Genomic DNA, 18,614 nt, shown 5'->3' on the forward strand with positions numbered 1-18,614 from the left:
GTGTAAATCTCTGTCAGAACCTTTAAAATTTGTTTCAGAGAGGCTGACTACATTCTCTAGTGATATAGAGAGAACTTGTTATTGCTAGACAGAGATCTTAGTACTTAAAGAAGAGCAACATCAGGATTTCTACAGAAAGTACCTCCAAGGCCCTTGGCCAAAAGGTATTCTGGAGCAATGTTCCTGGTATTGGTGTCCTATCAGTCCAGCTGCACAGGCCAAGATGGCCATGGAAGGAGATCAGCAGCAAGCAGAGAGGAGGGGTTTTGTATGCATAAACCAAAGGCAGGCATAGGAATAGGACAGATCCCAGACCCTGCCGCAGTCCCCGCCAAAGTGATAAGTACTGTGCAAACAGCAAGGCTGGGGTGGGGAGAAGATGGAAAACACTGCTGCTCTATTAGAGCAGAGAAACTTTAAGTTAGCTGGCCTGGTAGGGGATAAGAAGCAGGCTGCAGAGCAGTAAGTGAGGTATCCTCAAAGCTCTTTCAAGCAAAAGCTAATAAGAAATGACTTAAGATAAATGACACCTACTATTAAAAGGGTTACTAATAATATACTGTATGCCAGATGTTTACACTGTGCTGACTAAATGCTATCCATTACTATTATTTTTAACTGTAATTTTACCTCAGTATTATATCTTCAATCAGCAAATAGTTTTGTTGCTTTGAATGTCTGATAGCAAATACTTGCCTTCTTGTTTCTAAAATAATTTTGATTCTTGATGGTGGCATTCTCTTTAAGGAGCTAATGGAGTTGCCCTGAGCATTATCGAACAAGTGTTTGTTACCAAGGAAAGTCTACTTATAATGGTTTGTGCTTTGAGTTTTGTTGTTGTTTTGGGGGTGTGGGGGTGTGTGAAGAATCTTAAGAGTTGTAGTGTGCAAAATTCCTTCCTTCCAACTTTTCCTTCAAATTAATTCCTCTGTGGAAATACACAAGTCAGTAAAAATCCTTTCTGTTTTTCTATCCACATTAGTTGGGAAGTTTGCTGAGTTTTAAAGCTGATTTTTGAAAAGGAAAAATCCATCAAAATATTCTTAAGAATTAAGTTTCCAAACATCTAACATGGGGATGTTCCCTATGTACATATCTTCCCCTAATTTACATAGTTCTAACAGCATAAATTGCCACACATACCCGTTATAATGTACATTGATTTGTATTTGCCTTTCTCCAATTCAGTCTTCTGTAGCATAAATGTTAAAATGTAATGACCACTGTTAGCATGCAACATTCAGACATGTATCTTATGTATGCTTTTTTCTTTCCTTTTTCTTTTTGCAGATTAAGGAAAGGTACTGTTCAGTGAGACTTAGTTGGCTGCTGCCCTCTGTGCCACTGTCAGCTGTGGTAGGCGTCAAATGCCCAAATTTGCTATTAACTAAATCCTTGCTGAAATTTCTCTGGTGATAAACTAGTAAGAGTGTGAAAATTAGCTAAGATCTGGTTCAGATTTGAAATATGATAGAGACAAGATTCAATTCAAAATCTGGATTTGAGATTTTGAGGCAGCAAAATTCAGTTTGAAGCAATTTGAGAGTAAAAACTACATAAAGTTTCTGCAATCATTTATGATGGGGAAGCATCAAAATGACTGCAAAGGCTTTAATCATTTTCTTTTTCTTTTAATTTTAACAGAATGGGATGAAAATAGTAGAGATGCTGGACTGTTTACAGACCTTAATTCTGCATTTTCAGCTGAATATTTTCAAGACTTTTGCCACAGTAAAATTCTGAAATATTGTCCCCTGTACCTCTTTTAAAGCAAAGATAGAAAAGTTGAGAATAGAAAAGCACAACATTTTCCAAATTGTCAAACAAAGAATCTATAGGGAAATAGCATGAAGCCAATGCAGAAAGTGTCTTACTCTTACTTTATGTAGATAAAAGAGCCAGTTTGGTCTAGTGGTCAAGGCAATGGGCTAGAATCCAGGAGACTGTGAGTTCTAGTCCCACCTTAGGCATGAAAGCCAGCTGGGTGACCTTGGGCCAGTCCCTCTCTCTCAGCCCAACCCAAATCAATTGATTATTACCTATACATGAGGATTGCCACAATCAAATATTTAGATTCAAATCTCGGAACCCACCATGGAAACCTGGACAGCAATTAGTCAGAAAAGACTTCGATATTGAGAAAGCATGGCACCAGGAGTTCTAACCCAGATCTGTTTAATTTAGTGTCTGATCCAGCACAACACCCTTATTGCTTTGATCTCCCAAAGAAAAACTGGACTGGACCTAATCGGATTTTAACTAATCATGGCAGGTGCGGATATTGGAAACATACAGTAAATGGTGGCTGGTTAATAATCCTAACTGTGACTGTGGGAACATCCTGCAAACTTTACATCACATCGCAATGGAATGTTCCCTCAGGAGGTTTCCTGGCTCCCTGCAAGAACTACATCATCTCGAGGGTACTCCTGTCCAATGGCTAAACGATGTAGATATCTGGCCATAGGCTTAGTTACTTTAGTAACTGCTCATACATGACTTAATTTATTCATAATTTTATTCGTCATTTGTACTGCGTGTTTTTAAAATAATTTATTGTCCCAATGTCCTATATTTTATACACTTTTATATATTGTTTAGCAATTTTTATGCAACAATGCTGCATTCTGCTATGCCATACGAAATAAATAAATAAACCTCACAGGGTTGTTGTTGCGGGGAAAATAGGAGGAGGAGGGCATATTAGGCATGTTCGCCACCTTGAGTTATTTATAAAAATAATAAAGGCGGGATAGAAAATAAAATAAAAACAAATAAAAACAAAAACTTTGAAAAACTATTTAAAAAGTGCTTACTAAAGATCAAAAAGATCACCATCCTGCTTCTCCTGGCATCAACATGTTCTGTGTTGCTTGTGCAACAATATTAAAAAAAGGTTTGAAGTGTATTTATTTTTTATTGCTTACATAATATTTCATGACAGAAAGTAAAAGTTTGTATTATAATAGTCTAATAGCAATACCAGTATTTATTTATATACTAAGTAAGTATTTATAAGTAATTTATTTATATACTAAGTAAGTCTGTCTAATCATCAAATGCCTCAAATTCTGACTCAGTCCCACTTGCATGCAGTGAAGAAATCTGACCTTCTCTTTTTTTCTCTCTCTCCCTTCAAGTGAACCTGCTTAACAAATCATGGAACCACAGAGTTGGAAGGTACCACAAGGATCTTCAAAACTCTAGCTAAAGAGTGAGAAACACCACATCAGAACAGCACGACCTTGTGGGCTCTCATAGACAAGTGACACATCAAAAAGCTGATCAGACAATTTAGTCCCTACATTCAGCCTGGTGCATCTGTAGAAGGAAAACTGCATCAATGTTTGAGACTGTATAAAGACAGTAAATCTGTCAAATTTCTGAATCACTTTTAAATCTCTACAAAGCAATATGAGGGCAGCTGATTTGGACAACAAGAAAGCAGCTACAGTAATCTTGGCTCTAGGCAATCACAGAATACATCTATTTGGAAGTTAATGAATGAAAACAGTGGTGCAGCTTTGCAGCCTGTGAACAACATGCTGAAATTAACAGAAAAGATTAGGTATGGCTCTAATTTTCTAATGTTTTATTTTTAATTTAGCAAAATTTGGCAGTGTCACTGACTCTAAAGTTTTTAACTATACAACTAATTTACTATAGTGGCAAATTATAATTAACATTTCTGCTGGCATCTGGTAGAGGAGAAGAAGAGTACCTTGTTGCTATTTTTTCAAAGAGAAAAATATCTGCAGTTTATCTTATCTAATACTCTGGACTTTGTTTCCTAACTGTTGAAACTGAAGCATGATCGATATTCACAAAAGAGGCCAAATCTAGCTGATACAAAATGTACTGAATGTTAAATATACTTCTGTATGCCATCTATTTATATATGACAGAAAGATAGAAGGGGGACAGGAATGTGTCTCTTAATTCTTGATTCCATGAATACCAGAGATAATATTCGGTTCAGGCCACAAGCTTCATATGCCTGGATCATTCATTCAGATTCATCATACAGTGATGGTAATGACTCAGCATTTCTGGTTAGCAGTAAGAAACAAATTGGGGCCAACGGCTTTTGTGTTTCCAGAACTGGGGAAAGCTTCCTCCTGAATGAGACACCTAATACACCTTTCAGAACAAATGTGTAGAACTGCTGAAAGTTCAATGCATTTGAGACCATGGCTTAACAACAGATCTGGTCTAATGTTTACACTGTCTAGCTTCTTCCCCATATTCAACTTTTTGAAACATCCTAAGGAAATTCTGGAAAACCTGAAACCATATACCTACTTTTCTGTCATTTTAATTGATCCTAGTAAAAAAAGTAGTTATCTAGAATGGTCCATTCTTCATTTATCATATTCTATAGGCCACCTGAGGCTATTTGATGTTACAGGTAGTCCTTGCTTAAAGGCCACAACAGAATTCCAGTTGCTAAGTGAAGTGGTCATTAAGCAAATCTGACCCAATTTTACAAACTTTTTTGTGGAAGCCGTTAAGTGAATCACCACAGGTGTTAAGCGAACCATATGGTCGTTAAGTGAATCACACAGTTCCCCATTGATTTTGCTTGCCAGAAGCTGGCTGGGAAGGTAGAAAATGGCAATCATATGACCACAGGACACTGTAACGGTCATAAATGTGAACCGGTTGCCAAGTGCCCAAATTGTGCTCATGTGACTGCAGGGACTCTGGAATGGTCATAAGTGTGTGGACTGGTTGTAAGTCATTTTTTCCAGCACCATCGTAGGTCCAGACCATCACTAAATGAATGGTTGTTAAGTGAGGACTACCTGTACTGTTAGTGGCAGTTTGGTTTTAAACTTGATAACCTATAAAAAATAAAAACCACCTCTTGGTGACCTGGCTAGAATGCTTCTGTAAACAAAGATTTATTTTCTTAATTTCTTCTTCATCTTGTCATTATATATAATGTATGATATTGGGGAGCCAATAGAACCTTTCACAGATTAGTAATTTTTGTGGCCATTAAAAAGATTAATTCAAGCCCCTGCAATAAACTGCATTTTCACATGGTACCATCTAATATGGCAGTTCAAAAACATGCAAATGTGAGTAGATTAATAGGTACCGCTTCAGCGGGCAGGTAACGGCGTTCCATGTAGTCATGCCGGCCACATGACCACGGAACTGTCTACGGACAAACACCGGCTCTTCGGCTTTGAAACGGAGATGAGTACTGCCCCCTAGAGTCGGACACGACTGGACTTCCTGTCAAGGGAAACCTTTACCTTTACTATCATACAGGTATGTGCCATCTCCTACAATGCTGTTTTTAACTTAAAAACCAGAGTTCATGCCTAATCTCACCAGTGGATTTTTTGAGAATCATTTGGCAAGTTTGTTCACCTTTCAGTTTGAAAATTACAGCAATTCTCATTTTTAAGCTCATTTGACATGTTAGGGTTTTGGGGTTTTGCCTTTTGTTTTGCTTATTCTGTATGTAATATACAAGTTGACATGGTGACTATAATTCTTTTTGAATTCCTTTCATATTTTGTCATTTATTTTAAAGCTGGTTTCTTTAGTATTTCTATTGCCATTTGAATGTTCAAAGAGGCCCATAAAATATTATTTTCTAATAAACTGCTCAATAACCCACAAGTAAGGTCAGAATATTGCAGATGGAGAGGTTGAAGAGGAAATAGTTTGCCTATTTAGTTCATGGTGAAAGTGATGTTTGAATTGGGATTTCTGATTTGTACATCCAATTTTTTTAGCCATTAGAGGTTAATTGCTGAAGTCTACTTCTTGAAGGATCTTGTGACAAGCCTGTTCCAATATATTAAAAATTCTCTCACAGTCAGGTAAAGTTCTAAATAACTGTTTCTCAACCTTGGAAACTTTAAGATGGGTGGATTTCAACCACCAGAATTCCCCAGCCAGCATGCTGGGGAAGTGAGACTATTTAAGCTTAAATAGTGAGACTACTTAAGGGGACCCTTGTTGTTGTTTATTCGTTTAGTCGCTTCCTACTCTTCTTGACTTCATGGACCAGCCCACACCAGAGCTTCCTGTCGGTCGTCAACACCCCCAGCTCCCCCAGGGACGAGTCCGTCACCTCTAGAATATCATCCATCCATCTTGCCCTTGGTCGGCCCCTCTTCCTTTTGCCTTCCACACTCCCTAGCATCAGCACCTTCTCCAGGGTGTCCTGTCTTCTCATTGTGTGGCCAAAGTATTTCAGTTTTGCCTTTAATATCGTTCCCTCAAGTGAGCAGTCTGGCTTAATTTCCTGGAGGATGGACTGGTTTGATCTTCTTGCAGTCCAAGGCACTCTCAGAATTTTCCTCCAACACCACAGTTCCAAAGCATCTATCTTCCTTCTCTCAGCCTTCCTTATGGTCCAGCTCTCACAGCCATATGTTACTACGGGGAAAAAACATTGCTTTAACTATGCGGACCTTTGTTCTCTGCTCAACTATTTTATTGAGATTTGTCATTGCTCTTCTCCCAAGGATTAAGCATCTTCTGATTTCCTGACTGCAGTCAGCATCTGCAGTAATCTTCGCACCTAGAAATACAAAGTCTTTCACTGCTTCTACATTTTCTCCCTCTATTTGCCAGTTATCAATCAAGCTGGTTGCCATAATCTTGGTTTTTTTGAGGTTTAGCTGCAAGCCAGCTTTTGCACTTTCTTCTTTCACCTTGATCATAAGGCTCCTCAGTTCCTCTTCGCTTTCAGCCATCAAAGTGGTATCATCTGCATATCTGAGATTGTTAATGTTTCTTCCAGCAATTCTAACTCCAGCCTTGGATTCCTCAAGCCCAGCATGTCGCATGATGTGTTCTGCATACAAGTTGAATATGTAGGGTGAGAGTATACAGCCCTGCCATACTCCTTTCCCAATCTTAAACCAGTCTGTTGTTCCGTGGTCTGTTCTTACTGTTGCTACTTGGTCGTTATACAGATTCTTCAGGAGGCAGACAAGATGACTTGGTATCCCCATACCGCTAAGAACTTGCCAAAGTTTGTTATGGTCCACACAGTCAAAGGCTTGAGAATAGTCAATAAAACAGAAATAGATGTTTTTCTGAAACTCCCTGGCTTTTTCCATGATCCAGCGGATATTGGCAATTTGGTCCCTAGTTCCTCTGCCTTTTCTAAACCCAGCTTGTACATCTGGCAATTCTCGCTCCATGAATTACTGAAGTCTACCTTGCAGGATCTTGAGCATTACCTTACTGGCATGTGAAATGAGTGCCACTGTTCGATAGTTTGAACATTCTTTAGTGTTCCCCTTTTTTGGTATGGGGATATAAGTTGATTTTTTCCAATCTGATGGCCATTCCTGTGTTTTCCAAATTTGCTGGCATATAGCATGCATCACCTTGACAGCATCATCTTGCAAGATTTTGAACAGTTCAGCTGGGATGCCGTCATCTCCTGTTGCCTTGTTATTAGCAATGCTTCTTAAGGCCCATTCAACCTCACTCTTCAGGATGTCTGGCTCTAGCTCACTGACCACACCGTCAAAGCTATCCCCGATATTGTTATCCTTCCTATACAGGTCTTCTGTATATTCTTGCCACCTTTTCTTGATCTCTTCTTCTTCTGTTAGGTCCTTGCCATCTTTGTTTTTGATCATACCCATTTTTGCCTGGAATTTACCTCCAATGTTTCTAATTTTCTGGAAGAGGTCTCTTGTCCTTCCTATTTTATTGTCTTCTTCCACTTCCGCGCATTGCTTGTTTAAAAATAATTCCTTATCTCTTCTGGCTAACCTCTGGAATTTTGTATTTAATTGGGCATATCTCCCCCTATCACTGTTGCCTTTTGCTTTCCTTCTTTCTTGAGCTACTTCTAGTGTCTCAGCAGACAGCCATTTTGCCTTCTTGGTTTTCTCTTTCTTTGGGATGTATTTTGTTGCCGCCTCCTGAACAATGCTGCCAACTTCTGTCCAGAGTTCTTCCGGGACCCTATCTACTAAGTCCAGTCCCTTAAATCTATTCTTCACCTCCACTGCATATTCCTTAGGAATATTAGTGAGCTCATATCTAGCTGATCTGTGGGTCTTCCCTAATCTCTTTAGTCTGATCCTAAATTGTGCAAGAAGAAGTTCGTGATCTGAACTACAGTCAGCTCCAGGCCTTGTTTTTACCAACTGTACAGATGTCCACCACCTTTGGCTGCAAAGGATGTAGTCAATCTGATTTCGGTGTTGTCCATCTGGGGAAGTCCATGTATAAAGCCGTCTCTTAGGTTGTTGGAAGAGAGTGTTTGTTATGCAGAGTGAATTGTCTTGGCAAAATTCTATCAGCCTATGTCCTTCTTCGTTTTGTTCTCCCAGGCCATGCTTACCTGTAATTCCAGGTGTCATTTGACTGCCCTTAGCATTCCAGTCTCCTGTGATGAAAATAACATCTCTTTTAGGCGTGTTGTCCAGTACGTGCTGCAGATCCTCATAGAACTGCTCTACTTCAGCTTCTTCAGCATCTGTGGTTGGGGCTTATATTTGGATCACTGTGATGTTAGATGGCTTGCCCTGAATTCGAATTGAGATCATTCTATCGTTTTTTGGATTGTATCCAAGCACTGCTTTAGCCACTTGACTATTAATTATGAAGGCTACTCCATTTCTTCTGTGGTCCTCTTGTCCACAGTAGTAGATCTGGTGGTCATTTGATGTGAAGTGGCCCATTCCAGTCCATTTCAGTTCACTGATGCCCAAAATGTCTATCTTTAATCTTGACATCTCACCAATAACCACATCCAATTTGCCTGGCTCATAGATCTTACATTCCAGGTTCCAATGGTGTGTTGATCCTTAAAACATCGGATTCGCCATTCACCACCAGCACCGTCGGCCGCTAGCCGTCCTTTCGGCTTTGAGCTAGCTGCGTCATCACGTCTGGGGCTAGTTGAGCTCATCCTCTGTTCCTCCCCAGTAGCATTTTGACCATCTTCCGACCTGGGGGTCTCATCTTCCGATGGTATACCGACATATCTCTGGTTGTACTGATCCATTTAGTTTTCATGGCAAGAATACTGGGGTGGGTTGCCATTACCTTCCCCAGGGATCGCATTTAGTCTGACCTCTCTGTCACGACCTTCCCGTCTTGGGTGGCCCTTCACGGTTTAGCTGATGCCATCACTGAGGTGCTCAAGCTCCAGCACCATGACAAGGTAATGATCCTTTGCTGACGAAGGGGACCCTTAAAAAGCCTTAAAAGAGCCTTGTGTGGTGCAGAGTGGTAGGCAACAGTATTGCAACCGAAAACTCTCCCCACGACCCGAGTTCGATCCCAGTGGAAGCTGGATTCTCTCTCGGGTAACCGGCTCAGGTCAACTCAGCCTTCCATCCTTCCGAGGTTGGTAAAATGAGCACCCAGCTTGCTGGGGAGGGTGACGACTGGGGAAGGCAATGGCAAACCACCCCGCTATAGTCTGTCAAGAAAACGTCGCGAAAGTGGCATCCCCCCAAAGGGTCAGACATGACTCGGTGCTTGCACAGGGGACCTTTCACCTTTCACACTTAAGGGGAGGCTGTCCCTCAGTTGGTTCCTAGGGCCATTGTTTTTCTGTATTCCTTGGCTTTAGCTTCTAAGCTAAAGTGCATCTTTTAGTGACAAACCAATCTGGATTTAGTAGGCCAGAATGTACAACCAAACATGCAAGCAAATAAATTGCGTGCCTCAACCAATTTAACAAAAGAAGAACCAAGCAGCTATGAGCTGTTTTAGAACTGGACTATATGGCTATGCATATCTGTACTTCTAGAAAAGTTATACTTACTGTTGTCCAGCTGACTTGCTGTCCCATGTCTGTGAAATACAGTGTAATGATAGAAGATGCTGCAAGACTCTTTACGTTAACAGAGTCTTTTAAATAGGGTCCATCTGTAAAAACAAAGAAGTAAGAACAGGGGACACATAATTTCATCTTGCACAATATTTCTCTGTTAACATATCTGAGCAGGAAGAAAGGTTATTTCTGCTAAAAAAAAAGCCTAAGAAATGAAATACCGTGTTTGCTATTCTATGATACCAGTGAAATTGTCAAATGATATATGTACCAGCAGTCCCTAAACCACTGCTGAATGCAAGCAGGGGGATATAGTAATTCTGCATCAGGGACAGAATATTTACTTGGGTGCCTTATAACAGCTACAATATTTTCTGAGTGTGTTTCTGGAGAGTACAAATGTAACCTGAGCAAAAACTGGTGCAGCAATTCTTTGCAACTTTAACGGAAGGAAGGGTTATTAAATGAAAGGGATGGTGGGGTTGTAGGGGAGCGTTGGCCAAGCAAAGCCTATGGACTTCCTAGTTTAGTTTAGTACATACCATCAGGCAGAGCATCAGAGAGCAAGTGTACTGGGAAGACAAAGGCACCAAGGGAAAGTCAGAGAGATAAAGGCAAGACCCAGAGGAAATTCCTAACTTGTTATCTATACTGTCACTGACCTTTGTTGTCAGTAGGCTGAGAGGTGCTACAGAGTCAGTGCAACTGAAGTCACCCTTGTAACAATTTTTATGTGGGTAGTATTCACTCTGAGGAACTAGCCCAAATTTTCCTCCCTTCTCTCTCTGGACATGGCTTTTCGTGTGTATATATGGCAAAGGGCTTGTTGAACTATGAGTGACCCATACCAAACTCATGCTGTCAGTGTGGGTTTCCCCAACTCTTGCTTATCTTATGCTCTGTAATACTTTCTGTCTGACTGCTTTCTTTTCCTAACTTGAGTGTGGTTAGTTATATGTACCTCTTCTCCCAGGAAACATTTTCACGTAATTCCCAGTTTGTCTATTTTGAATTTCAGCATGGGTTAGGTAGATATTACATAAGAAATTGTGCAGGGCTACTTGGCTAACTTGCCTAAACCTGAAAAATGCTGACCCAGAAGTGTCATGTTCCACATTAGTACATATGGGCTAGGAGGAAATGACCCAGCGTAAACATGGAACATGCTTATATACATAATTTATATCAGTAAGAAGGATAAGCACCCTCTTTGTTGGGCCTGGCTTGCATTTATGGAACATTTTGACAAAGCATGGAGAGTGAAGAAGTGATCTCCATCAGATCGTCTGAATGGAATCAGAATCCTTTATATGTTCCTTCACATCTCTCCCCACTATCAAAAGAATTTGAAGTTCCCATGGAAAGTCCAAGGGGCAATCTCAATCCTTTTTCAACATTCTACTTGACCATCCCTTAATTAAAAGAGGCAGAGATAACTGTTGTATAAAATCTTGTTAATAATTAGTGAAAAGCATAGCAATAGAATTGCAACCTCAAAAAAAAAAATTTCCTGATTCATAATTAATTAGGCAACTGAGGACATGGGACCATTTTTGTGATGGTGGTGGTGGAGAATATAAGTATCAAGGAAGGAACACTTAATGATGTGCTCTCATTTCCTGGAACACTTTCACAACTGTTTCAGTGAACAGAAACATTTCAATGCTTTTTGGAGTTGCAATTTCTGTACTTTGGCATGGCCACTTCTATAGAATAGATATTTATGTACTTAGAGTTTTCAACAGAAAATACATACACTGAAATCTATAGGTAGTAATGTAGGGATGAATTATTTCTGTCAGGGAAAAGAGACTTTAAAACATTTTGATAGGAAAATAAATACTTACTGCGTTCTAGTCGCAGGCCTATCCGAGATGGGTACCATTGTGGACCTGTTTTCAAATAAGTGAAAAACGTATTTTACTCCCAGGCCTTTTTTAAAGGAAAACAGTATGATTCCTATTACTTTGCCATGTCAGTCTGAAGTCTGTTCTGTATATTGCAAGATCCTGTGTGCGGATTAATAAGAACATTCAAAAGCAATGGTTTTGTTTCAATTATATTTTGAATGCACCTATTACAATCATCAGTGTCATTCTTCAGTAAATTAAGTCCCATTGATTTCATTGGGTCAGCTTGAAATACTGCTAAGTTATGGTCCATGACAGCTTCTTACTATCTACAGTGTGACAGGACATTTGAATAATCAACAAATTATTATTGCTTATTATTTTATGAAGAATCCAGAAATTTAGATTCTGCTTTGGAGACCAGCTACTAACTGACCTTTGCTGTTTTGATGTCCTTACAAATTGTTGTTAGTGCTGTACAGAAAATTGAGATGGAAGCAATTCATGAAAGGGATAATAATCTTTCTGTTGTGGATAATTTGAACCATGTCAACACATTTAAAACTATTAATTTGAATTAATATCAGATGTATAAAATGATTTGCTTTTAAATAGTTATCATGGTGAATTACACCCCCCCAAAAAATCACCCTAACATTTAGCCAGTTTCATTAATCAAAGAAATTATATCTCTTTGGTAATCATGAAAAATTAAGATAAAAATGTACATCAGTGTCCAAACATAATGTTAAAATATGCTGCCTCAGAGCTTCTTTGGAATTCTAAAAGTCTAACCAAAATTCAAAGTGTTCCAAGTCTCACATTTTGGGAGCTGCTCCAAAGGACATGGAGTGCCGTAGTACATGCAATAAAGAATGTATTGGTTGCTAAGTTTGCAACACCTCACTACTGCACAGAAAGAACACAGCCCCCAGCTAGCTCTGGAGAATGTGCATCAAAAGCTGAAACATTGCTGGAATGGTCTTTTGCTAGTGGTGTCACCAGGACGAGTTAAAAGAACAGAATGAAGAAAGCAGCATTGCACCTTCACAGTGCAGACCTCATTCCACAAAAGATGGAGCTTTCAGAATGATGACTATGTTTTTTTTTAACATTCTATTGTTTGCCTACCTGCCAGACCTCTTAACTACTTCAGTGTGCTGTTGTTGTTGTTGTTGTTGTTGTTGTTGTTTAGAGACAGGAGAATAGGAACAGGCCAGTGTCTGGGCTGGTAGTTACTAGTGGATCTGGAAAAAAATTACTTCCAACTTTTTGGAAATCCCATAGTTTTGAATTAAACTTGATTCAGAGTTAATAAATGCTAGGGTCTGTTTGCATCACTATTCTCCTGTATATAACATACAAACTCAGTCAGTTCTTGATGAGCGCTAGAGAAAAGTGATGACTATACCTATTAGATAGAGATGATTTTGGGGTGGATGGAAGCTGAATATTGCTAGAATTCTTAAAATAATATTAACTCAAAAATGTTGGACCTTATATTTCATACTATCTCAAAAACATACAAACTGAAGTTTAATGAGAGATGAAAGGACCTCAGCACAATCTCCAGGACAGAAGCTTTAAGATCCATGTTTCATGTCAACCAAAGCAGATACATTCTCTGCAAGTAAAATAGCTTGATAAATGTTAAGTCCTGGTTGGGCAGTCTAGAAATAGCAAAGGTCATAATAAATGTCCTTTAAGATGGATGAGGATCTAGCATCTGAGAAGTCTCAAGAACACTTCTGAATTACTGCAAAACAGATAATGATATCACTTGGCAACCCTATATTTCTTTGTTATACAGATTGGAAAATGTTCCTGGAAATAAGCTAAACCATCTGAAGCACTTTTTCCTTCTGATTGTTTAAGCACAAACCTAGCAGCTTAATGAAGCAAGTTTTGAGTTCATTGATTTTAACATGGAAGCTCTGAATGAAATCAGTCGGATTGAGATATATTTCACTGACTGAATTGTCCTTGTTCACTTGCAGTGGTGAAATTGACTGATATTCATAAGAAATCAATAAATATGAGAGGTTTAATAAGGAAGAAATCCTTAGATCCATATATGAAAGCAAAGGGGAAACAATTGGTGATTCATCGTAAAAAACAATGGATTTATTGGCTAGCTTCACACTTTGCACTAACATATTTTGTCTGGCTTGGCTTTTATAAGCTTTTGTAGTTTATACACCATGGAATAGCACTGAGTGTGAATTCTGCCACTGAGATTCTTTTTATTAATATTAAAATCATTGATATGTATACAATGAATGCTTACAATCCTAATTGGCAGGTTAATTAATTAAAGCTTGGCAGGTGCTAATTTAGATTGGCAGGACTAGGAATTAAAGGAACAAGTCTTTTTATACTAAAGCTGTCCTGAATTTTAATCCACTGTTGTAACAGTGAATGAGAAAACATACTAAGAATGTATTTCCTAGTAACAATGAATGCACTTCTTCCATAAAATTCAAAAAAATGATTTTTACCATTAATTCAAAGCACCTGAAATATGGTAATTTCACATGCTGGATCAGGAGATCAGCCTATCTAGCCTAGTTGCAATTCTTCATGGTGGCAGACATTTTCCAGAGATTCAGGCAGAGGCCCTTTCCAGCCTGAGGTCTTCCACTGGAACTGTCAGTGACTAAACATGGGACTTGGGGGTTGCAAAGCCTGGACTCTAAACTCTGTGCCATCCCCAAAGCTGCATTTTCTGTAAGAGCTCATAAACAAAATGCACAACTGCATTTAACACGAACTGGGAAAATAATTAGTTCATTTGGCTAAGGCAATATGGCTGGCTGGGGAATTCTGGGAGTTGAAGTCCACACATCTTGCCAAGTTTGAGAAACACTGGTCTAAGGGAAAACTGTTAATCAACTAACTTTTCATTGGCTAACATAAATATCATTTACAGTCTGTCCTAATGCTTATGCAAGAAAAAGCTCAGGGCAGATGCCAGGAAGGATGGATAACACTGTGAGGCAGGCAAGGCTGCAAGCGTCAATTCTGGTCAATCAGGGCAGCAAGTCTCCTGGACCAATACATGGAATTATGGTCTTCTACAACATCCTTCTTTTAAAAGAAGGATTATCAGCACACTCCTCAAACATGATGGCAAACATATAGGTCAAGTAATGTATCTGTCCATATATCAGTTCAGGGACTATTAAATAAAATTCATCTTTTTGTGGAAAATAATGAATTTTAATTTTGGTCTTCCTCTTTCTACCTCTGACATGAGCTTCAAGTTAGCTAACAGAGACATGCTGCACTAGTCACATGCATGAAGTGGAGGGAGCAGCTGAGCATTTTAATTCTGCAATCTCACACCATTGGATTCTTCAGTCTCTGGCTATTATTATAATTACCAATGGTGTAGCCTCAGTAGTCTAAGCAGAGATGTACTAACCACGGACATGGAATGTGCACAATTTAAACAGGAAGGAGATAGAAAATGGTGGAAGGAGAAATAGAAGTAGATAAGTATGAAAGAATGCAAGGTGACAGCAAACAAAGAGTTCTCCATGCTGCAACGTTTTTGGAAGGAGCTGTTTCTTATTAACAGATAGAACTATGTCCAGGCTAGGTATCATATGTGGAGAGGTGAGTACATTTAGAATACAAACATCATATTATCCATAATATTGGGATAGCAGTTGCACACAGTTTATTTTCAACACTGCTGACTACCCTATTTTTTCCTGATTAATTAAAAGTGCACAGTTCCACCACCACTGATAGCCAGTAAATAATTAACTCATTATCTTTACACTAGCACTTTCTGAACCATGCTCAGTCTGCCAATATTCTATCTATAAAGCTTCCTCAGAACTCTCCGATGAATTTATTCCAAACAAATAGTAAGATACTTACATATTTTATGAAACTTATGTTTTACATCAAGAAGTGTTGACGATGGTGGCATCTGAAAAGAATGGGGGGAAAGGTAAGTAATTTGCATGCTTTGCATATGCATACACACCTGTGTGCATGTCATATATATATATACACACACATACATACATACACACATACATACATACACACACACACACAGTCAAAATATTGAATGTTTAGGCATCCAGAATCCAGACAGGAGCTGCACAAGATCAGTTCAAAAGCCCATTTAGTTCAATTTGAGTGGTTTCATACTCAGCAGGCAAAACTGGCCAATCTATAACACTTTAAGGGTCTATGTCTTTCAGTTACAAATATTTAAATATTTGTTAGATATTCTGTTGGGGCTAATTGATTAGACTGCACGAGCTTTATTATTTTAGAATCAAGATGTCCATTTTTTCATAATGTTTTCATCTTCTTCCTAATATCATTCTGCTATGTCCATTTAATTATGTTTAGTGTTTTATTAAAATGCCACTTAGGCTCCAATCACAATGAATACAGCCATATGCCTGAGACACAATGAAATCTAAATGATCCCAACACAGAAAAAACTCTGCTTTGATTTTATGTTGGTTCAGGCATTAAACTCAGGAAGTATTTCAGTACTACTTGCTTCCAGAAGGTCTTGAGATAAAGGAGAAATGGACAAATAAATTAAGCATTGGCATTTGTGACATCACATGAGTGTCAACACTGTAGCCCCTTAAAAGGGCAAATGTATGAACACAATATTCATATAGTATTTTCTATAATAAATAAATATTCTGTGTACAATTAAATAGTTGTTACAATACAGGGCCAAAGCAGATCTTACTTTAAGCACAGCTAGTAATCCGGATCTAGATCTTAGCATAGGAGAAGGGGAACTTTAACCCTTGGCCTTCTGCTGTAGAATGTATTAAGATCCTTGCTTGGAAAGTATTTGATCCACTGATCAGTATGTTGGAGTTACTGTCAATTTTTTTACAACTATATATGGCCATATAGCTTCCATGTCTAATGGATATATGCTTTTCACAGATCTATGCGGGAGTAAATGTGAAATAACCCTGCTGAGCTTCCAAATACTATAGATAAACTGGTCTTCCAGAAAAATGAGAGACATATCATCCTTGCTTTCTCATCTATTCAACACAAATCATTTGAATAGCATAAAAAACTGTCAATAGACATTACTCTCACTCATGCCTGTAGGCGTTATAAAAGAAAATGAGCATCTTTTAAAAATATTTTAAGTCACAAGATTTACTTGAGATAATGAATTAATTTTCCCACAGAAGTTATCTAGGCAAACCATCCTGTCAAATGCTGCGAACTGGAGGTAGTAGTTCTAAGTGTTTTACACATTTGCTGCTGTAAGGATTTATAACACTTCTAAACATTCTAAAGTGTAGTGCAAATTTGCTTTTCTGTCTCAAAAATATTACAGCATAATTTATGGGATTTTTTTTATAAACATGGATATGATTTTTCAGAAACTCAACTATATTCTAAAAGTCAAATTTGAAATAATGTTGCTATGAGAACAGAAAATGTTAAACAGAGTTAGAATAAAATATTAGCACTGAATAGCGAAGAAGTAATATTAAGCAAATATTACTTATTTAAAAGTATTGCCAAAACACTGTAGGTACTGTATGTCAAAATCTAGGGGGAAGGTCTTTTGCTCCGTCTCTGCAGAGAGCTCCTGCAGATGACATCTTGTGACATTTAATTTTGGGGGGGTGGGGGACAAACTACCTGTATGAACAAGAGACTTCATTTGGTGAGCTAATAGGGATCCTACAGCAAAGTTTCTGCCACTCTCAAAAGCAAGGCCGTACAGTCATATTTATTTGATTCATAGCCCTGTCTAAAACTCACAGGGGCACATCATTAAAGTGGAGTTTTCCTCAAAGCTATAGGGGATAGAGTCTGCCTTATTTAATGTAGAAGTTAAACAAAAGCTGCAATATAAATATCACCTATTGGCACTCTTTGATTCTTTTTGATGAATCAGAGAACAAATCAGAAACATTTGCAATTTCAGAGGAGAAAAATACACTAAGCCACTGCAATGACTAAAAATAAATATTTTTTTTCAGACAGCAAAATACTATTTAAAAAAAAAAAGACACGTACTCTGCAATGTGCTGCTAAAAGCAGACCTAAACTTACCTTATCCACTACACAGATCTGCTTCTTGCTGTGGGCATCAAGAATCTCCACTTCAACGTAAGTGATTTTTGAATGTCTAAGGACTGGCAGTGGTCTTAGATGGCCAGCAGAAAGTACAAGCTGGGACAAGTTGAAGAAACTTCTCATGCCATTATGAGGTGCAGGCAATGCAGATCCAGGGATGGCAAGGTCTTTCTTGTGCTCAAGAGTGCTGAGCTTACGTCTCCTGTACATGGCTGGGAAGAAATACAAGGGCCTGTCATGTCAACACTGGACACCTACAACGGGTGATCTGTTGTCCCTGCATCAGTTAAATACAAACACCGGCTGATGAAAGGTCAAGTGGCATTCCATTTAGAGAGTCTAAGTTTATATAGCAGGATTGGAAACAATGGCTTTCTAATCCATTACTATATTTAGCTGGCTATTGTGATATTGTGTACTACTGTTTTTATTTTAAACATGGTGTTTGAAACAACACACCCTGCTCAGTTTCTTATCTTGCTCCCTAATTATTACAATCCAGTTCTTTAAAAAAAAAGTCCAAGAGCTATAAAGGAATCAGAACTGATATGCAATGGAATGCCATTATTATCTATAGAAGCTGGGTATACAAATAAGTCCAGTTATAAAAATACAAGTCAAATGTCATTCGCATGGGAATTGTTCCTTAATAAAGAGCATGTCTATACTAAGCTTGTGATGCCAATCAATTAACCAGTCAAATACTGTCAAATGTCTGCCAAATATTGAAGCTAAAAATATGCTTGTGTAGGTAGATGACCTTACATTCAATTGCATCATGTTGTTATCCGATACCAAAAGCAAAAAAGAGTGAACTCCTCCACATTGTAGGAGTCAAAGTACACACACACTTCATAAACACTCTGTTCAAACTTCAGTACAGAGGG

The 18,614-nt window shown here is 38.5% G+C and overlaps 1 protein-coding gene across 1 annotated transcript in view; it reads right to left on the bottom strand.

The window, feature by feature from the left end:
* TECRL (trans-2,3-enoyl-CoA reductase like) overlaps positions 1–18,049 on the bottom strand; it is a 35,522-nt gene extending 17,473 nt beyond the window's left edge. The window contains exons 1-4 of the mRNA XM_063300333.1: positions 17,704–18,049; positions 15,517–15,568; positions 11,626–11,670; positions 9,770–9,873 (exon numbers count right to left, since the gene is read on the bottom strand). Of these exons, the coding sequence (XP_063156403.1) occupies positions 9,770–9,873; positions 11,626–11,670; positions 15,517–15,568; positions 17,704–17,937 (435 nt within the window). The 5' untranslated portion in view covers positions 17,938–18,049. The remainder of the gene's footprint in view (positions 1–9,769; positions 9,874–11,625; positions 11,671–15,516; positions 15,569–17,703) is intronic.
* Between the last annotated feature and the right edge of the window lie 565 nt (positions 18,050–18,614).

The sequence above is a fragment of the Candoia aspera genome, chromosome 4 (genome assembly GCF_035149785.1).
Source record: "Candoia aspera isolate rCanAsp1 chromosome 4, rCanAsp1.hap2, whole genome shotgun sequence".
Classification (NCBI taxonomy): Eukaryota; Metazoa; Chordata; class Lepidosauria; order Squamata; family Boidae; genus Candoia; species Candoia aspera.